We start from the raw sequence: 22,061 nt of genomic DNA, 5'->3' as shown, positions 1-22,061 counted from the left end.
ATAATTAGAAATGAATTTCATAAACTTCAATTCCCCCCCACAGTAAGTACCTAACAGCTTTCTTAAGACTTAACAGCATCTTGTTTTGACTTGGTTAAGGAGAGGGTGGCCCTTAATTTTCTTTATGTGTCTACAGCACAGTTTGGGAAGGAGATTATTTCTTGATAAAAACTATTTGATGAGGACAAAAATACGAAATTTCTTTGCGTTCTATATTGACTTAAAATAACAGGCTTATGAAGGCTTGCCAGTACTGAGGAATATGGAGGGCAAAGGAGGACCTCAGTGTCTGTTCCAGACATGTTTTTGCTTAGAGCAGCTGAGAGTGGCTTCAGTCAGGTTTTGTCTGTAGGACTCCTGATTCCAAGTGGAATCTGTATTTATTCTTCACTTAACAGATATTCACAGAGCGTCTGTCCCAGGCATGCTCTACTACAATCTGAGGCTGCAAAAATAAGTGAATCTCAGGTTTTTTCCCCTCAAAGAGTTTATTAACTGCTGATTAAAAAAAAAATGGTGTCTTCCACTCTAATCGTTTAACAGAGCTGGATATTCTTTAAAATAGTATCATACTCAGTAAACATTAATTGTATCAAAACTTTTATTGAACCTTTATTATAGGTCAGTCACTATGCTAAGCATGTTATATTTATTTTATCAGTTAATTCATGCTGTATGTGGTGGTTCACAGCATGTTCCTGCAGTCAGAGTGTGACATGAGTGTGATGTCACAAAGCCTCTGTTTCCTCATCTGTGTCAAATGAAGATAATAGCACCCAACTCAGTGAGATTTTAATGGCATTAAATGAGATGGCCATTTATAAAATGTTTTGTATAAAAAACTTATAAAATGCTTTATATTGTACATGTTCAATAAATAGCAAGTGTTATTGCTGATATCAGCTTTCTGATGTAGCTAATACCATTATACCCATTTTACAGAAATAAAGCCTGGGCTCTGAGAGGTTAAATAACTTGCCCAAGTGACATAGCTAGTAAGTGGCAAAGCAGTGGAATAGAGATCCTTGTCTGCTGACAGATCTGGCACCTTCCAGGTTATATTGCTTCTCTGATAGTAACGTCTCGTCAATTGAAAAAGATGAAGAAAATACGAACACAGTAAAGTACTTTCAGCTCAACTCCATTTGGAAATCAGCACAGGATACTTTCAAGAGTCCTGAGATCTGAATCCACAGCACTTGGTGTTCTGAGTGCATGTGTGGTAAGATTTTCTAATCCAAATACAAGAGAAAATGTTTTGAGGACATAAAGGGCTGGAATTTTAAACAAGAGGTTAAATTTCATTCTTCTGGAAGAGAGCCTCAGGTAAACATTATAGAAGCCCATAATATTGTCATCAACCATTTGTGAGCTGTCTTATGTAAAGTCAGGGATTTCTGTCGCCCAGGTAGGTGTGTCCTCCAAACACCCAGAGAATCATGCCAGCTCTGGCTCTTCCTGTGCTGCCATATCTTCAATAGAACTTTTTGTGACTCCATTTCTTTTCTCTAAAACAGACAAAGTCATGCCCTGCCCTTTTTCCACTAGGAGTAAGCTGATTTGGATTAAAATAAAAGTTTGAAATATAAAGAAAACATCAGTATTACCAAGAGCAAGTGCCTGCCTCTCAGAACCCATTTGGATTTTGCTGCATTTGGCAAACTTGGTGCAGAGTCACCCAAAATCAATTTCAGGAAACTGGTCTTCATTAAAAAGATGGCTGCCCTTTTCTCTCCAAGTTCCCGCATCTGTACATCGTCGTGCTGATGTCAAGCACCCATCGTTTTCCGAGGGTTTGTCTTTACTGCCCAGCGTCTCCTGGATTCACATCCATATCATCACTGTGCCCAGCCAGGCCTCTTTCCCCCTCCAGAGCCGTGGTCTTGGCAGATGCCAAGGCCATGTGACTAGGAAGTGGAAGTGTCTCCTGCCCCTTTATAGATGGTCCTGGAGGCTGAGGAAGAGGGCACGTCACTAGTCCAGGTACACAGCTCTGAGCACAAACCTGAGAGTTTAACTCAAATTTGGGGGAACTGGGGTTGGAGGAAGCCGAGGAGTTTTTGAGAGAGCCATTGTACCTCTCACAAACCCCAGCCTTCCTTCACAGTCATTGTTATAAGTAGCACCATAAGGGAGCTGTTTTTCTTTGTTTGTTTTTTTAATTAATTTATTTATTTATTTATTTATTTTTATTTTTGGCTATGTTGGGTCTTCGTTTCTGTGCAAGGGCTTTCTCTAGCTGTGGCAAGAGGGGGCCACTCTTCATCGCGGTGCACAGGCCTATCGCTGCCTCTCTTGTTGCGGAGCACAGGCTCCAGATGCGCAGGCTCAGTAGTTGTGGCTCACGGGCCCGGTTGCTCCGCGGCATGTGGGATCTTCCCAGACCAGGGCTTGAACCCGTGTCCCCTGCATTGGCAGGCGGACTCTCAACCACTGCGCCACCAGGGAAGCCCCAAGGGAGCCATTTTAATTATGGTGCTGGATTCCATTGTTATCTAAAATTGTGCAGCTGAGTCAGAAATCAAAACCTATGTGGGGAAACTTCTGTGCTGTGGCTTTAGAGAGTTTCTAATGACTTCATCGGAGGCAGTTTATACATGCTGACAGTTTTCATGAAAATGGGGACTTTTCTCCAAAAAAAGATTTTACTCAGCAGAGACCAGCCTCCCCCATCTCAGTGGAGAATGGTAGACAGTTGGGTAAGGAGCTGCTGGAATCTTCCTCAGGGCTGCAGAGAATGTTGCAGACGCTGCAGGCATTCCTTGGAAGGTGCCAGAGCACCAGGTGATGCCCGGTGCATTTAATAAACCTACACGCTGGCTTCCACGATGCTGAAGGATGTGTCCAAGCCTTTTATACACACGGGAATCTTCTCTGCATGGAAGATTCTCTTCTCTCCTTCCATTATTGACCTTGACAAGAAAGAGCCATTCTCCATAGCATTCGTACCCAAGTGCTTTGAGGAAAACATGTACTCTGTGGCTTTCTTGAAAATTCAAATCATCATCTTTATGCAGAAAATCCATGTTGTCTCGAAAACTTCAGCAAACAAGAGGAAGATGAAATAGAAAGCTCAGTTGGTAGGTGAACTTCCTACTCATTAAATATTCAAGGTAAGGAGCAAGTTTCCAGCCTTGGGATCCCATTGAACACTACAGAGGTCACGTCCACCCTCACCGAAGCCCAGGCGAGTTTCCTATATTTTTGGTATTAAAGTATCCCAGGGAGCTGGTTTGGCCATTTTACAAGAAAAGCCCAGAACGAGTCGGACCAACAGTGCTCTTTCATCCTCTGCCTTTCCGCCTGACAATGAACAAGCCACTTAAATCTTCTAGCTTCTGTTCTCCCTCCATCCTAACCTAGCACAGACCCAAAATATCACCTGCCTCTCACTTGCACTTTGAAATCTGTGGATAAAAGGGACAGAAATGGGCAATTTATTTGGCACTGCATGGCTTTAGGGTCAGAGTTTTACCACCAAAAGAAATTGGAATAATCTTTTCTTCTGGTGATAAATGCCAATTTTATGGATGTCTTTTTTGAACAGGCAGGAGAGTTTGGGGCTTAAATCATTCTTTCACAGAAGTTTTGATCTCTTATTCTTATCTCAAGAGAAGCGTATAATTTAATGGCTACTTTTTTGTATTTTATAAAAACCACATTAGAATGCTTCAAAGGACTAAAATTTCTTAGAATCGATGAAGCAGAAATAGTTGTTGAGAGCTCTCCAGTAAAGTTGTAGAATGTGATCAGAGATCCATTCACATGCCAGATTAAGGGTGATTTATTCGCTTCAGTGCCAAAGAGCAAATTCCTAAACTACTTTAAGAAAACATGAATGAGTGGAGAGGGGAAAAGAATGGACAGAAGTAAGTGAAGGCAGAACCAATAATGTGGATGGAACTGATCAAGAAAAACTGGGATCACAGAAGGAGAAGTTAGACCACCTGTGTTTGAGGGAAGAAAGAAAATTTTTAAATTTCCCTACTCTTAGAAAGAGATGCCATTTGTTTTGTATAGTTCCTAAGCTAATGGACACATCAGACATGGAGAAATGGAAGACAAGTGACTCTTTTCCATATTCAATTTTGAGAAATACCTTCAAATCACACCTATTAATTCTAAATGGAATTTTTAATCTTACACAGGTTGCTATTGAAACAGTACTGCAGTATTTATTTCTCAGGATGCAAAGTGAGAAATGTCACCTCTGAAAGAACACTACCCCTGACACTGGGGATCCCTACTGATGAGCCATCTATGCATATCCTCCTTCAGAGCTGCTGGAAGAGAGTGATGATTATTTGGGAACGAATCAAAGTTTTGCCAAATACTCAAATCATCAGAGAAATAATTTGATATCAGTAAAACCTTACTTTAGCAAAGCCAGTAGAAGGAGAACTGACCTGGGAATCAACACAGCCCAGTCTGTCCTGTGCTGCCTGGCTGTCCTCGGGGAATCACTTTCGTATCTGTAAAACCTGAGTGTTGGCCTTGCCCGGTAATCCCCTAATGTTGCTTAGATCTTCATGCCACAGTTGTCTCTGGACTGGCCAAACTGGGGGGTGAGGAGAGAAAGAAAGATAATGCAGTGAGTTTTTCATAAAGTTAAATCAATTCATTTAAAAAATTATGAAATTATATGTTTCCTATATTTTTGGTATTAAAATATCCTTTCTCGGGCTTCCCTGGTGGCACAGTGGTTAAGAATCCGCCTGCCAAGGCAGGGAACAGGGGTTCGAGCCCTGGTCTGGGAGGATCCCACGTGCCGTGGAGCAACTAGGCCCGTGCGCCACAACTACTGAGTCTGCGCTCTGGAGCTCGAGAGCCGCAACTACAGAAGCCCATGCGCCTAGAGCTTGTGCTCCACAGCGGGAGAGGCCACCACAGTGAGAGGCCCACGTACCACAGCGGAGAGCGGCCCCCACTCACCGCAACCGGGGAAGGCCCGCGCGCAGCAAGGAAGACCCAACACAGCCAAAAATAAAAAATAAATAAAATAAAAATAAATAAATTTAAAATATCCTTTCTCTTCCTGCATGATGAGAGCAGCCCTCCATTAGTTCCTCCTCCCCCACCCAACTCCCTCCTTTTGGACATTTTGCTGGTTTGGGAAATCTGAACTCCAGTTACCATAGTACTGCATGGTCTCGAAGGTCCCTTTCAGCTCCCAAGTTCAACTCTTTGTGACTTAGAATAACCTTGTGGAAAGCATGAATTTTTCCTCTTAGGAGTTGAAACACATATTCGTCCTGCTCAGTTTCAGCAAGATGCCCAAGTAGGGGAAGGGGGACATGTCCCCTGGGGGGAGGCAGGAGCAAAGAGGAAGTTCATCTGCCACGAGGACAGGCTCTCTGAAGGGCCTGGCAGTGGGCACTAGGGGATGGTCTGGGCAGCACTGGTGTGGGGCCTCCTCCGTGAGCTGATAGGGTGTCCTCATAAGCAGCAGGAACATGTGTTGCTTAGAAGTTCCCATGGACAAGCATCAGTGAGGAGTATGTGCCAGTAGGAAATAGGAGCCTAAACACTGGGGCGGGGCAACAAGAGCAATGGCAGATGCCCCGTCCATGGGGCCATGGTGCAGGCAGCTTATCAAGAGAGGTTGCAGCCATGAGAACAGGTCAGACATTTGTGTATCTGTATCAAGTCGTGAGGAGAGACTCAGGAATTGTGCTGAAGCCTAATATCGAAACCGGGCTCAGAGCACAGGTAAGGTTGCTCACAGGGTGACTGGCACTGAGTCCAGTGTGTCCCTCTGTCCCCCTACACTGGGTTTTCAAAAGTCCATTAAAGTTGTTCCTCAGAATACCATGGGGTAAGGATGGGAAGATTTGACTTCAATGTGTTCATCCCCTTGAGACCTGAACTCAGAAGAGGAATGAGATCTGGGAGGTAGACCTTGTCCGGTGAGGGCCACTTTCCAGGGCAGTGCCCAGGTAGGGAGGGTCCTGGGGCTGCACGGGACTTGGTAATGGTCACCAGGTCATGGTGAGGGTGAGTGCTGTATGAGTTCTTCCTTCCAGGAAGGAAGCAGCAGGGCTTTGCTGAGGGACTCAACTGACTGTGTTACAAAATTGGAGATTGTAGGTCACATAGAACAGAGCAATGGTGGGAATGAGTGAGCTGAGAGGAGGTCAGTGTGCAAATGGGCTGAGGATCAGTTGGCCAATCTGTTGTGCTCAATGAATTGTGCTCAGCCAACGGCACAAAGTGAGGATAAACTTGAACAGTTATTTACTAGACTGGAATCATGGCCTTACTATTAGAGAACCCTGTTAGTTATAAAAGATGAATGTTTATGTCCGAGTCCTTAATGGAGAACAGCAAATGTCTTGGAAACCAGGATTTGAACGTAAAATTTGGAGAGTAGAATCTGAATTCAGATGAGACTAAATGGAATAATATATGTGCAAATTGCTGTAAGCTATGCTAGGTAATTGCAAGTCATTATTTCAGTCTGCCTTGTACAAATGAGGAGATTGGGTGAGTCAAAGTGGAAGGAAATCAACGTAGCAGAGTATAGGCCTCTCCTTCCCAGCCCTTTTCCCCCTCCTCCTTCAGTACTATAAACCTCTGTTTCTTTTTTAACTTCATGCGCTCAAAAGTGAACAACCCCAAAGGAAAAAAAAAAACTCAGCTCATGACAATGAGAACAGATTGGTGGTTGCCAGAAGCAGGGAATGAGGGGTGGGCAAAATGGGTGAAGGGGGTCAAAAGGCACAAACTTCCAATTATAAGTTAAATAAGTCCTGGGCATGTAATGTTTAGTTAATAATACTGTATTGTATGTTTGAAAGTTGCTAAGAGAATTAGATATTAAAAGTTCTCATCACAAGAAAAAGAAATCGTAACTGTGAGGTGATGTGTGTTAACTAGAGTTATTCTGGTGCTCATTTTGCAATATACAGAAATATCAAATCATGATGTTGTACACCTGACACTAATATGATGTCATATGTCACTTATATCTCAATGTTTTAAAAAAGTGAACACCCCTAACTTAGCAGGCTAGCATTCTGAAACATAAAACTGGAGGAGGTTATGAAACGTGCCCCTGGGAGCGGAGGAGAGACTAGCTTGTGGGTATCACACACCCAGTCACCTGCCTGGAGGGTGTGAATGGATTTAAGTGTTGCCATTTCAACCTCCCTTCCATTAAGACCCCTTGTCGTGAATCTATTTCTTTCCTTTGCTCTTGGATTCTGTGCTGGGAAATACATCTCAAACCAGTGACCTCTTATACAAATCTTAGTAATCTTAAAATATCCTCCCCACTGTTTTAGAAACCTGGATTGTCTTGCCCTCATGAGAGTTGGGACCACCATTTTGTATGTTTGTGTTTTCTCATAATACCCAGAAAAATAGATGCTTCATTAGAGAGTATTGTAGAAAATTAAAGAACACTGGACATATGACACAGCATGTACAGTCAGGTCTGTGCTAATATAGGGGAAGAGACGAGGGGACGGCAACAACTAATGAATTGTCCATTAATGCCTTTGCTTCAAAAGTGAAGATGCCTGACTCTATGGTGGTTTATGGAAGAAATGGCAGAATTCAGGTCCTAGAGCTGAGTATACTGTACGAGGGTTGAGAAAGATTGTTTTTCTGACTTTTTAGAATTAGATTCAGAGTGACTTGGGAGGTGCTTGGCTTTGGCCAAAAGGCCTCTCAGGCCCAGATGGAAAATTTGTTGTGGCTACTGGAACCAGGCTGAGAGGGAAGTAAGCCAGGCTCGGGTGAAGGTGCTTGCGCAGGGAAACACTGCACCCTGAGTATGGACAGTACTGCTGGTGATAAGTCATCTTTGGGCTCGACTTGGATTGATTCATTTTTAAGTTCACTTTTGTTTCCATGTTAGTTTCCGGTACCTTCCACCGCAATGTTCAATCACACTTAGGAAGCAGCCCCTCTTACATGCAGGTGCTTAGCCTGAAAAAATGAATAAAACAGTACTCTATCCTTAAAAACTGGCCCGAACTTCCAAACAGTTAATGCCTTATTTCTTATCAAAGTTGAATACAAAAGCCTCTTCATTATGCGTTAGTTCACCGAAGAGTTTATGTTTTTCATTTCCTTCACTTTCACAAAGATAGACAGAATAGAGAAAGATTTGAAATGGATCTAAGGGAAGATTTGCTTAGTGCTTTTTGTGGTCGAGGTTTATGAACGTTCATTAACTTAAATATGTGGCCGTATGTATTTCACATATGACCAGTGTACCTTGTTTTCTTCAGTAGTTTGTTCTATAAAAATGATGTATGAGTCATACCTTTCAGAAGCCAACAATATCGTACAAGGTATTTTGAAGTTTTAAGGGTGTTCTTGGTGGATGCTCCTAAAAGACTTACATTGTCCTGTAAATTAGACAGTTTGGGTCAATCTGGACTTTGATAAACTAGGTTTCTTGAGGTGTATTTACAGATCTACCACATATTTTATTGATGTAGTAATACACACATGAACACATAGACACTGCCCTTGAGAACACGGATACCTTGTATTCAGTTCACAGAGCACACCCACATATATTATTTCATTTACTCCATGCAACAACCTTTCAAGGTAGCTGCATTTTAAGCTGCCTTGAAGGCAGGCAATATTTAGCCCTTGTAATACAAACAACTAAGGCCCGATAAGGCTCTGTAAGGAAATCTGTTGCACAGAGCTCACCAGTGTCAGAGACGAACCCAGCTTTCTAGACCCAGTTCTAGACTCTTTATTCTCCAATGAAATCCTTCTCCTCGCTGCAAACCCCCAAAGTCTGCACTAGAACACTTTTGTTCCCCTACACCTAGTAGTGCTCTAGTTACCTTAGGAAGTTACTACATTTACAGGAGCCAAATACAGAGTTATCTGTTTCCACCTGGAATACATGTAAACTCTGCACATTTCCTGACTTCTACTCTATTTAGCAGAAAATAATGCCCTAATAATATTGTTATTATTATAACGTAATATTAATGCTATTTATTGTTTAGTGTGTATCATCAATTGTGCACAGTGTAAAATTATTATTCCCTTTTACAAAATAAGAAAATTAAGAACCGGGTAATAAATAATTTGTCTGAAATCAAACAACAGTAAGTGTCAGAATTGAGAGGCAAACGGGTTTTTTTCTGATCCAGACCCTGCCTTACTTACCACTGGAGGTCTCATAAATTTTAGAGCTGGTAGGTGAGCTGGGAGGTTGAGAGGAAGCATGTCATCTTCAAAGAGGTAAAAGAGAATTAGCAGGCTCTCAGGAGGTGAAAGCAAAGGGTTTTTCTCCCAGTTTGCTCCATAGGTAATGCCGAGAAAAGAACAGAACAAATCTATTTACGGAGAAGTGAATGTAAAGAAGCTTTTCATACCCAGCCCAGCACCCCTAGGACGGGGAGTTAAGGAAATGCATGAGAGATACCTTTTTCTTGGAATGTGAATAAACTCTCACATCCAAATGCATTCAGTCTTTTGGGAAATTTCCCCATCCATCAAATGTTTGAGATAAAAAAGAAAAGGCAAGAAATGGGGACACTAATGAACCTGGGCCAGCTTCCAGGTTCAATCTGATCTGAGGAGCCACCATTGTCTCCCTGGGGCTTCCTGTGCTATAGCGTCAAACAGCTATTTGGGGCTCATGGTTCCAGGGCTTTATTGTTTAACCATTTGGGGTCAACATTCATGAGACCAGAATAAGATCTGAAGGTCAGATAATTTGCCAGATGGGGATTCAACAGATCAACATGAAGTTCATTAGGGACATGTTTCATTTAAACTATCTAAAGTTGGGAATTTTTTAGAGTAATAAAATAGGAGGAATGTGTCTGTCTTGTATCATTAATGCTATTTATAGATACTCTCAGTGGGTTGTTTGAGCTTGTTAAGTTAAAAGGTAGAATTTCAATTCTACTTAATAGCAAAACACTTCTCTTTGCTGCATATAATAAAACAAAAAGTGAAGCCGTAACAAACATCATAAAATACTTGGCCCAGTCATAGAAAATTGTCATCTCTCCAGGGTTGATGTAAATGGGAAGGGGAAATGTTGTTCTTTTATCACTTAAGAGCATGAAAGTACATTTGTACTGTCTACACGACGACTAACTACTCAAAGTTCTCAAACAACAGGTTTAAACATTTTCTATTCAAATTTGAAAGGACAGACGTTGTTGATTGATATTTCCTATTCAATTCTCTTTGGATTTGCATTTTTTAAAGGAGAGATGCAGCTTTCTTTAGTTTTTATAAGCACTGTGGGCTGAGCAGCTTGTCAGTAAAATCCATTCAAAATTGCAGATCCCTGTGGCCTGTGAACAAGAGATCATCTCTGTGCTGCTTTCTCTGGGACAGCCGTGGTGCCTCTCAAGCGTGCTTTGAAAATGTTTCTCGGTACTGAGCTAAGCCATTCAGCAGCCAGCTGGGCTCTTGGTTCTCCAGGTTATGATGTTGGCAGTTGTCAGTGGTTTACACTGACTCCTTTGGGCTCTCTGGGGAGGTCTCTGGTCAGAGCCCAGATTTTCCTTAACCAGGTTAAGCAGACCAAACTGGAGTCTGGTTTCATTTCCCTGGAGGTCAGAAAAGTATGTAGTTTCTCATTTGCTTGATTTTCCACTTTCAAAATGAGGACTTGCCCTGCCCCAGTAATGGAGAGAGCAGTCCTACCCCCCTGCAGCTGAGATCTGCAGTAAAGCAGATGTTGAAAGATGAAATGTCATAATAGAGAAGCATCTTAATCTCTGATATTGTGTTCAAGTTTTTAAGAATGTGATACCCTCTAAGAAATTTGCAAACTTAAGTGGAGATGATTTTATATGGCTTAGCATTTCTTTAAACCATATGTCAATACAAGGACTTCTGAAAAAAAATGATTATGTTACTTGATCCCGATGCCTGTGCTGAGTGGAAGGAATGGTATTCTCCTTCGTTTTGGCTGTAGCAGGGCTCAACAACTGTGGCCTGTGAGTGGAATCTGGCCCATCGCCTGTTTTTATAAATACATTTTGTTGGAACGCAGCCATGCCCATTCGTTTACATAAGTGTCAATGGCTGCTTTCCTGCTACGAAGATAGAGTTGACTAGGAAGGACAGAGCCCATATGGCCTGAAATATTTACTCTCTGGCCTCTTACAGAAAAAGTTTGCCCACTCCTGAATTATAGCACAGCGTTAGGGCCGTGGGACTTCTGATCTGACACTATTCCTAGCTTTTGGAGCTATGGGCAAGTTATTTAAGTCCTCTAAGCTTTAGTTTCCTCATTTATGAAGTGGGAGATACTGAGGATTGAGTTTTTTAATCAGATAATATATTTAAAGCCAGTACTGTCCTTGTTCCAGACCCTACAAGTATTGGACAGGCCCACATAAAGATCTTAGCACAGTGCCCGACACGTAGGGAGTACTCAACAAACATGCAAACGTACAAAATAGCTAATCTGGTTGCTGTCATCTTCATTATCCTCGTGTTCTGCCACTTGGTGGCCGTTGCTCTGGAGCTGTTGGAATCCCAGTGTTTCCCTTCCCCACCGCTCTGCCAGATGACAGCTGTTTCCTACAAGGAGGCAGTTAATGACATGGCATTGAGATGTCATGTATGGAGTGATTGGGAAGGAAGTAGGTGAAGCTGTGTGATAAGGTGTGAGGAACACAGCAGTCAAGGCAGAACCCCAATGTCAGGACAGCAGGTGGAGTGTGGGCTCTGGAATCCGGAATTCCGGGGGTTTTGTCTTTGCTCTACTGGACATGAGCTGTGTGACCGAATTCAGCAAATGCGTTCGCTTCTCTTCTTCAGTGTCTTCAGGAGTTTAATGCTGCTAACAGTGACCCCCAGGGATATAAGGATGAACTGAGCTCCTGTAGAGAATGTACTCGGCACAGAAGATGTGCTCGATTAACATTGCTCCTCAGAGATGCTGCTTTACGAACGCAGGGGGAGAAGAGAGCGGCCACTGGGGATCTGGGTGCCTGCAGGGTGCGCCCCCTGCCTTTCAGTATGCTCTTCACATGTCACTTTTTCAGTGAGGCCTCCCCTGACCGCCCATATGAATATCTCACCTTCCTTCCCCTCCTGGTCTCCCTCCTTCACTTTCCTGCTTGATTTTTCTCCACCTAATGTATCATATTCAGTGTGACCTACTCTGGGTCTTACTTGCTTGGTGGCTGTTTTCCCATCCATGTGAGTTCCAGGAGGATAGGAATGATTGTTTTACCCACTGATAACATTCTTGGTGCCTGTGACAGTGGCAGGCACATAATCTGTGTTTTACTCATAATTGTATTTTTAGTGCTCAGCATACTGCCAGTCACATACTAGAGAGAGAACAAATAATTAATTGAACAAGTAAATGAGTTATATTAATTTAGGGCTTCTTATAGTATTAGTGTCTGACTAACATAGGATTTCTTTACACAAGCTTGCTTCATTGTTAAAATATTCTATAATAATTTGTATTATTGTCTTTGGAAAGAAATGAGTTTTGACTAAAATACACACAGCACAATGAGTACAGACTAAATGTGTTTTTCTGAGGCCAGTCGGCAGGCAGGAAGCCTCTCTGCAGGTGCACAGGTGATGCGAGGGACCACATTCCATCCACCAAGCCAAAGCTTTTAGAGATGTGCTATCAACGTGCCAAAGCCCCACTCCGGTAACGTGAGGGATTCTTCGTGTCTGTTGGCAAAGCTGAGCCAGAATCAGCATGAGAATCGGATCAGTGCAGCTTGTCTGTGATAGGCTGCACGCTGTGAGGCTCAGAAGCCCGCCTGTGGGAGGATCTTCCTTCAGCGTAAGGACTTTGGCCAGAATGGGGATATACTAGGTGGCACGTCCGGAGACCAAACTCAATGCCCCTTGGTGACCAGCATCCCTTCCAGGACCTGATAGTCCCCCCCAGGGACTGTCTCCCACAAAGCCTCAGGGTCCAAATTTGAACACATGGTGCCAGTAGGGTTATACAATGTCAGGAACATAAGGGAGCCTGAGTCAGAGGGTCCAGTCAAGACCCAAGACACACAGGATGGACTTTTCTGGATGCCTGAGCTGCAGAAATTCAGGGCAATGTGAGCCTGCAAGGTGAACCTGTCATTCTCCACACTTGTGCCAGAGAACTAGCCAGTGTGCTGGTAGAGCCCATTTGAGCTCTAACGTGGAAATGTGTCAGACAGGGCGGGTTATGTCTGTGTTTTCTATCACAGGACAAGCTCTGTTTGAAAAGTTAGTTGCATGGGATGGAATACTCAGGGGCCTCCATTGCACCCCAAAGTCACCTGCTTCTCCACCCTGTTTTCCAGCATGGGCTACTGCATCCTTTTCGTGCATGGAATGAGCAAGCTGTGCACGTGGCTGAATCGCTGTGGGGCTGCCACCCTGAGCGTGTCCACTGTGCTGCTGCTGCTGCTTTTCTCCTGGAAAACCATGAAACAGAATGAAATTTGGCTGTCGAGAGAGTCCCTATTCAGGTATGACTAGAGGGTTAAAAGGGAATCTCTTCCCATTTATTTCTTTGCTGACGCATTTGTTTCCAAACAAACGAGGCGACATGGATCTGGCAATATTTATCAATCCAGAAACGTTTTTTAGTAAAATTTTAAATGGAAGATGTCATCTTATTTTGGGTTTTAACTTTAATTTTTTTAAATGATATTATATAAAATTTTACGGGAGCTCACTGTAAGTGAATTAATGGAAATAAGGCTCATGGGAAGGTTTTTGGGTCTGTGAATTGAGATGGAAAGTCTTGATAATGAGCTGGGCTGTAAAATCAGCCATCAACAAAATAAGATTGGTCAGTAAGTCCAATGGCATTGTTCAGCTGAGTGAATGAGAAAGGTGAGCACACAGCCAGAAGGAAGAGAGATGCAGAATATTCCAGGATATTAAGTTGTGATCTGTAATCTAGTTGCTTTGTTTTGAACATTAATCGTGAACAAGGAAGTGAAAGGCTTTTTCATCTCGTGGTAGGCTTTTATGTGGTGTAGAAGCTGTTTCTGAATATAGCAATGCCAGTTTATAGCCCTAACTTGTTGTAAAGTATAAAACATCCTTTGGGTTGCTCATCATGCAGTGTTTCTGGGCTTAGTCTGTGTCCTTGATGTCATAGCCCTGGTGACCTTCACCTGGCCTCCGTGGCTCAGCCACACCTGGCCGCCCAGCAGTATTTCCCAGTCTCCCAGGGGTCCCTAGTCTTTGACCCCTTCCAGCTTCTGTCCTCACTTATGACCCAGTTGGCCAGTTCTGTCAACATGGTTTTTCTTTGGTTCCCTAATCAGCCAGTACCCAACACTTATTCTTTGGAGGCAAACAACTGAAACAGAGTTGGAATCACTTTCAAAAGCAGAAAATATGGAAAGAGCATAGGAGAGCGCACAGAATTGGGGAGTAGGTGAGGAAGCAAGCATGTAGCAGACGGGAAACAGGTGTCTGGATAGTCTGTCTTGAGGCGACCTGGGCATCTGCAAAGGAAAGAATGGAGGGTAAATGTACCCCAATTTTCTCTCTCTTCACATCACAGTCCTAGGAAAAGAAAATCGTCTGACTAAGCCTGAGCTTAGGTCGTGTGCCTGCCCCTTGTCCCCACTAGGGCACTGAGATGACAGAACTGGCCAAAGACGCTCCCCTGACTTCCATGGGGGGAGTTAGGGCAGGCAGAGCCCCTGGGCTTCCACTGAGATGTCACAGCAAGAGGGAATTCCCCACAGGAAACCCAAGCACCGGAAAAGGACACAGACTCTGGGCTGCTAGAAGTGAGTGAATGAGTGAATGAACGAATGAAGGAGTAAGACACATGTTCACTGTACACCTCTACCGTTTTAAAACAATATATCTGATTTTGCTATTTGGCAATTTAACTTTCTTTAATAGAAAAAAAATTAGTCTGGCATGCATGCACATCTTATCAGTTTATTTACTGTTACTATATCATTATCATTGTCACCATCATTACTTCAGGGGGTACTATAGGGACCTGTTGTCCTGTGGGTTTTTTTCTAGGAATTGTATATCACTTTTAGGCTTCAGATTCTGTTCCTTCCCCGTCATACCCCCGACCTCAGTGCAGTTCTCACAGACTACAATGGACTTGTTCCCTCTTACTGCCCACTGCTGAGGTCATTCTGTAAACACAGGGGCATGGAAGTTCAGGAATATAACTTCCTCCTGGTTTCTGTTGGCTTAATTCATTTTTTCTTTCACTTTCAATAGTCAGTGCTTTTATGAGAAACTTTAAAATGATTCTGCCCCGTGTTAAATCCTTTCCTTGAATAAAGGTACTAAGATTGATTGTATTTTCTAATGATGTTTACTGCTTAATCAGTGCAACTCTGAGGAAGGATTTTGGCAGACAGCATTTTATCTCAAGGATAACAAGTTAGTGTTCAAACCCTGTACAGCTGATGCCAGCAATTTTAAAAAAAAGGAAAACAGAAAAACAAAAATCTCATTGACCTTGTATGCAGAGGCTTCTGGTTTTTTAGATGGAAGCATGTAGGAAGTGAACAGTTGATTACTAAAACAGGCATTCCACATATGTGCTTAAAGAGACTTTGTGTCTTGGGAGGCCTTTGGTGATCAAATGGAATTTTGTGTAATGTGCAAATCAAAGCTATCAATAATTTTTAGAAAACTTTTCCTGTTATAATTTATTTATGTCCTGGGGAAACTTTTAAGTATCTGAGGCTTTAAGTTTATTCTTTTTCCTTCAAGACCAGCTGTTTATATGTATTCATCTTTCCTGAGTAATGTTCAGATCAGTTGAACATTTACCAAGAATCTTTGAGGCAAGATAGGATTAGTGGCTGGTGTGGGGTCTGGAATGAGGCTTTCTGGCTTTCCTCCAAGTTCTACCATTTAATAGCTGTGTGATCGTGGGTGAGTTACTTAACCACTCCATGCCTTAGTTCCTTTATTTTAAAATTTAGGAGTTTGGGATGAACATATACACACTACTATATATAAAATAGATAACCAACAAGAATGTACTATATAGCACAGGGAACTATATTCAATATCCTGTGATAAACCATAATGGAAAAGAATCTGAAAAAGAATATATATATATACATATATGTATATATGTATAATTGAATCAATTTGCTGTACACCTGAAACGAACACAACATTGTAAATCAGCTATACTTCAATTAAAAAATAAATTTTAAAAAAGGAAAAATTTTTTAAGTTTAGAATAATGATAGTGTCTATCTTCTGAGTAGAGTATGTGAGAGATGCATAGGGCAGTATGATAAACACTGTGTAAGGCTTTCAGATTATTGCTCTGCACTGTGTTCTAGGACATGAGAGAGCAGGGCGTGGGGCGAGACACTAGAGGAGCCTGAAGTCTGGATGGGAGTCAGACACATGTACACATTTTAATGTAATGTAGCAGGTGGTAGACAGAGGCAGAGCAGGGTGCTGTGTAAGTGCAGGCAGGTGACTGGGACCAACCCAAGCCTTCAAGGACCATTCTCTTGTAGACCTGAGCTCTGTCTGGAAGGATAAGGAAAGCCTAAATTAGCCGTAATGGCCCAAACCAAGAGCTGGCCAACTAAGAAGAAGTTGCAGTAGTTCTAGATGAGGTGATGTCCTTGACAGAGGCCCTGTTTCTGTGTTCTCCTCTCTTCCAGACTATCAACCCATTGACCATCCTAGGTCATATGGTCTCGTTGAGGCCTCTCTAATTACATGGAGTGGTTGTGCTTGGCAATACTATGAACGATCTTACAGAATACCTTAGGACAGACCTTTGTGTTAGAGACAATCCAAATTTCAGTCCAATTCCAGGGTTTCCAGCTGAGGCCTCCTGTCACAAAAAGGATCCCACTGAGTGATGTATTTTTAGGAGATACAGATGGAAGTTCCCCCTCACAGCTTTGTACTTTTATTGGCAAAAACCTCACACACAAAAGCACAAGAACCCAGCACTTGTGTCTCATCAGAGGCTCAGAGAGAGAGTGGTTTGTCCAAGACGAAATCGCTGTGAAAAGGAGGTGTCAGGTTTGAACCCAAATCTGATGTAAAAGCCAAAGAATACAAATACTTCACCACACCTGTGTTTTGTTTTATCTTTTCTAACTTAAGCTAATCCCAATATAAACAGAGAAAGACAGAGAGACAGAAACAGACAGAGACAGAATGAGAGATGTTCATAATCATAGCTGCAAGGTACATTTTCTTTAGTTCCCAGAACAGGAGATTATTCTGCTATCTAACCTGAGGAGAGGGTAAGTGCCTAGCTTCTAGTGATAGCCCAGACTTTTATATTTTGGTACCAAAATAACACAATTTGATGAAATCTTTTCTTCCCACGCCCCCAAATCTTCAAAATACTTAGAAAGACAAAGCCAGCATGTTTCCTTTTGCATCCAGTTTGGGATCTCTCTTAATCTCATTCATGAACTATTTAAGTGATCCGTGGACCACCAGTTAAGAATTTATGGCCTAGATCTTCTTCCCTCCCTGTAGGAAATACATTTCTCTTTCCTCCTCTCTGAATTGCTGAGCCAGAGAGATAAGCAGACCTCCCAGGGCAGAGAACATAAACCAGGGATTGGCAAATTCCTTCGTAAAGGCCAGACTGTAAATATTTGAGGCTTTGTGGGCCCTATGGTCTCTTTTGCAGCTGCTCTGCCATTGTCTCGGGAAAGAGGCCAAAGACATCTATGTAAAAAGGTAAACACATTGATGTGTCTGTGGCCCATCAGGCCATAGTTTGTTTACCAGTGAAATTCTAATGTTTCTAGTATCTTGCGGTACCTTTTTGGTTTATCAAACGTTGACCGACTTCAGGAACGATTGTGACCTTATATTGATCTTGGTTGAAATCTCTGCTCAACTACTTACTCAGTCTGTAACCTTAGAAAATGGTCTTAATCTCTCTGAGCTTCAGTTTCCTCATCATATGGGAGGTACAGTAATACTACCCATCGGATAGGTTGTTGAAAGGGCGAGAGGAGGTAGCCCATGGAAATGGACGCTTAGCTCAGCACTTGATTCAAAATGGGCCTCCATAAGCACTGGCTAACCTGACTGTGGCATTGGAAACCTCAGGTTAAACAGGGTCACAACTGAGGAGAGCCATAAATTCTCACTTTCCTGTTAACCTCTGGCTGAACATTTTTTTTTAAATGTTTGTTTTCTAATCAGGAATTTGGGGGTGATTCTCCTGACCTATTGTTCCAGTAATGCCAACAAAACAAACTGATGTTCTACAAACTTGGAGAGATACCTGATAGAAGTGGCTTGATATCTCTGTTATTTTTCAAGTCTTCTGCAAACGAGAGGTGTGAGGGAGAAATGCAAAGTGCATGAATTAAGATCCTGAGTTCAAAGGGAGGCCTTAATTCATAATCCTTGTTGTAGTTATTAATAGGATTTGGGATCCAGCCCCATAACTTATGAATCCTACATTTCCTTATGGAGTAAATATGTGTAAGGCTGCACGTTCTGTTAAGACAGTTGGGACGACTCAATCACAGCATCCCAAAAGCAAACTGATGAGGCTGACCCCGGAAGGAGGGAGCAACTTGGCCAGTCAGAGTGACCTGGAAAGTTTTGCCTTTGGTCAATTGTTTATTTTCCTTTTTTCACAAACTGTTTATTGTAAAATGAGAGACTGGAAAAACGTAGCAGTAAAATATCACAGAGAGAACGTAAAGGTCAAAAACAATAATGGGAAAAGCAGTGTGTTCTTAGGATTTCAGTTACTCCACCCATGCCTGCTTGCCTGCTACAAATATTATTACTTCCATCCTGCCATCACTGAACAATGCCCTCATCTTAGCAAGGACGCTTTTCCACAGGCTGAACTCAGGTGAAACGTAGTAGAGCAGCTATGCTAATCACACAGAAGGGAGGATCAATTCCAATAAATATGCCAGTTATATCTATGCTGAAATCAAAGTTACTTTAAAATCTCCCTGTACCATGCACTATTTAGTTCTGCATAGAAAAATCAGACACTTTCCTGTATAGAAATTGGATTTTTTAAAAAGCCATTACTATCACTCTGAACTTGGTCCTGCCCCCATGACCTAATGTACTTTGGGTAATGTCCATTTGAAATGTTATATTAAAATTCTAGCTTTGTGTGTTAGCTGGTGAGCTTCGCCATAAGGTAATTGAAGGAGATTGATGATTTCACTGGCATCCAAATGGCAGCATTTGTAAATCTTTTGTCTTGGGTCAGTGGTTTCCAGTGAGAGGATTCCTCCAATCTCCTCCGCGGAGTCCAATCCTGGCTTCCAGTATGCAGAGTTTTACATGGGTATAATGGGGTGAGGGAGATTCCACTGTTCAGAATATATATTTTCACTTAATCTACCTTGGAGGTACAGCTCTTCTGGCCCTCAACTGTACCTGTTGTTCCTGATCTCTCTGATTCAACTTTTCTAGAGAGTAAATATCCTGCCTTTTGCTGGGATGGGGAAAGAATAGAGGAAATACTCACCTGGATGTGCCTGGTGGGGAAGAGGATCTGGGGTCTAACTGCTGTTAATACAGATTTACAGCCCATCTGTTTCCAGCCGCACCCCACACACAACAAAACATCCTAGCTACTGCCGTGCATTTGACATCACCATAACAGCTCTGTGTAAGTTGAAGTCTGCTGCTGTCACATGATGCTGCCCTTGGGTTGGTTGCTAGCTGCCCACACTCCCTGTAAATTCTCTCCTCTGGAGAGTTCCTCAAGCACTTGGCCAGTGGATTTTAGGTGGAACAGTCTTTGCTGGTCCTAAGGGACTGGGCTTTTTTTTTTTTTTTTTTTTTTTTTTTGCCTTTGGACATTTTAATTTATTTCTTTTTGAATTAAAAACAATTTTTTTCTTGGTTTATAACGTTAAGGGGCTGTTATTTCAACAAAGCTTACAATACCCTGACGTATTATCCTAACAGGTTTAATTTGTATGGCGTTCCCCTAGTGTTCTTACCTTTGAATTAAAAATTAAATGAAAATATGTCACCTAGAAGAGGAAGGGCATTTAAAGTTCAGTTGCCGGAAACTAGGTTGTTATCCTTTCTGCTTCCTCTCTGTCATCACCTGCCCCATTCCAGCATTTAACCCATGTAGGTTCCAGGAGTTTTCTTTCCAGACAGCCCCCAAACCCATCTACCCCTGCCACCACCTCCTTGCAGGTAAGGGAACAGGGACTCTAGGAGCAAAGTCCTTGGGTCAGAATCCCATCCCTGCCAGTTACCAGCTATCTGATCTCGTGCAGGGTGACTTTGTGAGGCAGCTACAAACGACAGCATGTCTTCCTCCTTGTGTCATCTTCAAAGCTTCAGTGTTACCCTCTGGGGCTCCCCAGGTATCCTGTTTTACCAGCTCGAGCACACTAACACACTCACCACTTAAGCAAAGTTTTTAACCTTTCTGAGCAAAACCTCCTTTCCTTATCTGCAACTTGTAGAATAATCATACCTGTATTTTTTTTTTAATTAGCCCTGGTTTATTACATGGGAAGCGTTTATCTCCAGTAAACCTTAGTAGGGAAGTCAGTCTACAGTCATCCCTCTTGTAATGATTTATTTTTATAGACAATCTCAATTTTTTTTTTAAAAAAAGGAAGGCTATAAATGAAGGAAGGAGGGAAAAAACTGAATTAACCTGAGCATCCTGGGTTGTTCCCCCAAAGACTCATCTCTTACCACATCCTGCCACCTCTGCTTCATGTGCAGTCAGCGTGTTTGTTTAGTTGTGCACAGTTGTGCACAGCCTTCACTGTTTTCCACAGAAACATGTTTAGTAACTCATATAATCCACAAATTTTGGAAGACTTGGCCTTGATGGATGCAATGGACATTTCAAATACAGGTTCATGAAACTGTGAGTAAAACATGAAAGAAACTGACAACATTCTTAAGCAGTACTCTTTGTTACTCATTTTTTAAAATTTATTAATTTTTAGGTCTGGAGTTCAGACTCTGCCCCACAATGCCAAGGTTCACTACAACTACGCCAATTTCCTGAAGGACCAGGGTCGGAACAGGGAAGCCATCTACCACTACAGAACGGCCCTCAAGTAAGCAGCAGATGGGTGTCGGCTGTTGTGTTTCTTAGGCCCTTGTTTATTTCACTCACCCCTCCCAGTATTTCGGGGGTTGTTTGTTTCTCTTGACAGTGAACATCTTGGAGACGGTATAGATCTGGGACTCCAAGTCTTTGGGCTCAGTGTTTGAGTCTAAGTCTACCTTGCTTTTAACTTTTAGTGTTTTCTTGTAAAAATTTCCATTGCTACACATTATGCAGTGAAGTGACACAGTTGAATACACATATACAGACCAATAAGAGTTGGTTGTCAAAAACATACTCGTAAGTTCTCAGGATATTTACTCCAGTGAATTCTTCCCAACTTAGGCTTCCCTCTTTACATAAATATCTAAGGGGGTTTCTATAAAGACATTGGAGTATAAAATAAAATACTCTGATAATTGTATTAAAGAGAAGGAAAATGAGGAGACCCTTGACTACCGTATTGGGAATATGTTAATAAGGTATATATATACATAAATATATATATACAGTATATGCTTTTCTAATGTTTTAAAAATTTTTTTAAATTTAAAATATGAACAGCCCTGACACTCTCCTTATACTCATCCACTGAAAGAGAATATACCAAACATGGCTTTAGAGATGACTTTTAAGGGAAATTCAAATTTAAGGTCTGCGTTACCAGCAGCTGTCTGCATTGCTCTTAGGTACTCTTTTAAATTGCAACTCTGACTTTCAAGGTAGTCTTCCCTAAGAGATCCCAGATAGTAAATGTATTTAACTTGGAACGTGTGGAGGCGTGATAAGCAAACACAGCCTTGGAATATCCCAGTGTGGGCAAATCCTCTCCTTTATTGAATAATGTGAAGCTCACAGGAGTTTTTCAAAGAGGTTTCCATGCCTCTGCAGTATGTCCCACATTTGGTTGAATTTTCGGTTACTGTTTCACTTTGGGACATGCTCTAAAATATGTGTACCAAACAAATCATTCATTTCACTGAAGTTCCCTCTAAGGATTGTCTCAAAGCTTAGTTTGAAATTGTGATTCTTAAAGTAACTGACCTAATTTTTAAAGTTATCCTTTTGAACAGTGTTC

The 22,061-nt window shown here is 42.1% G+C and overlaps 1 protein-coding gene across 5 annotated transcripts in view; it reads left to right on the top strand.

The window, feature by feature from the left end:
* The window catches only part of TMTC1 (transmembrane O-mannosyltransferase targeting cadherins 1), a 260,735-nt gene that overhangs the window by 168,294 nt on the left and 70,380 nt on the right, over positions 1–22,061 (top strand). For 4 of the 5 annotated variants that reach the window (XM_049694189.1, XM_049694188.1, XM_004270883.3 and 1 more), the window contains 2 exons: positions 13,269–13,436; positions 20,880–20,993. In XM_049694189.1, the coding sequence (XP_049550146.1) occupies positions 13,269–13,436; positions 20,880–20,993 (282 nt within the window). The remainder of the gene's footprint in view (positions 1–13,268; positions 13,437–20,879; positions 20,994–22,061) is intronic. The other variant, XM_033430160.2, reaches the window with a different exon arrangement.

The sequence above is a fragment of the Orcinus orca genome, chromosome 11, assembly GCF_937001465.1.
Source record: "Orcinus orca chromosome 11, mOrcOrc1.1, whole genome shotgun sequence".
NCBI lineage: Eukaryota > Metazoa > Chordata > Mammalia > Artiodactyla > Delphinidae > Orcinus > Orcinus orca.
Note: the sequence above shows the minus strand (reverse complement) of the source record. Positions and strands in the feature narration are given on the sequence as shown.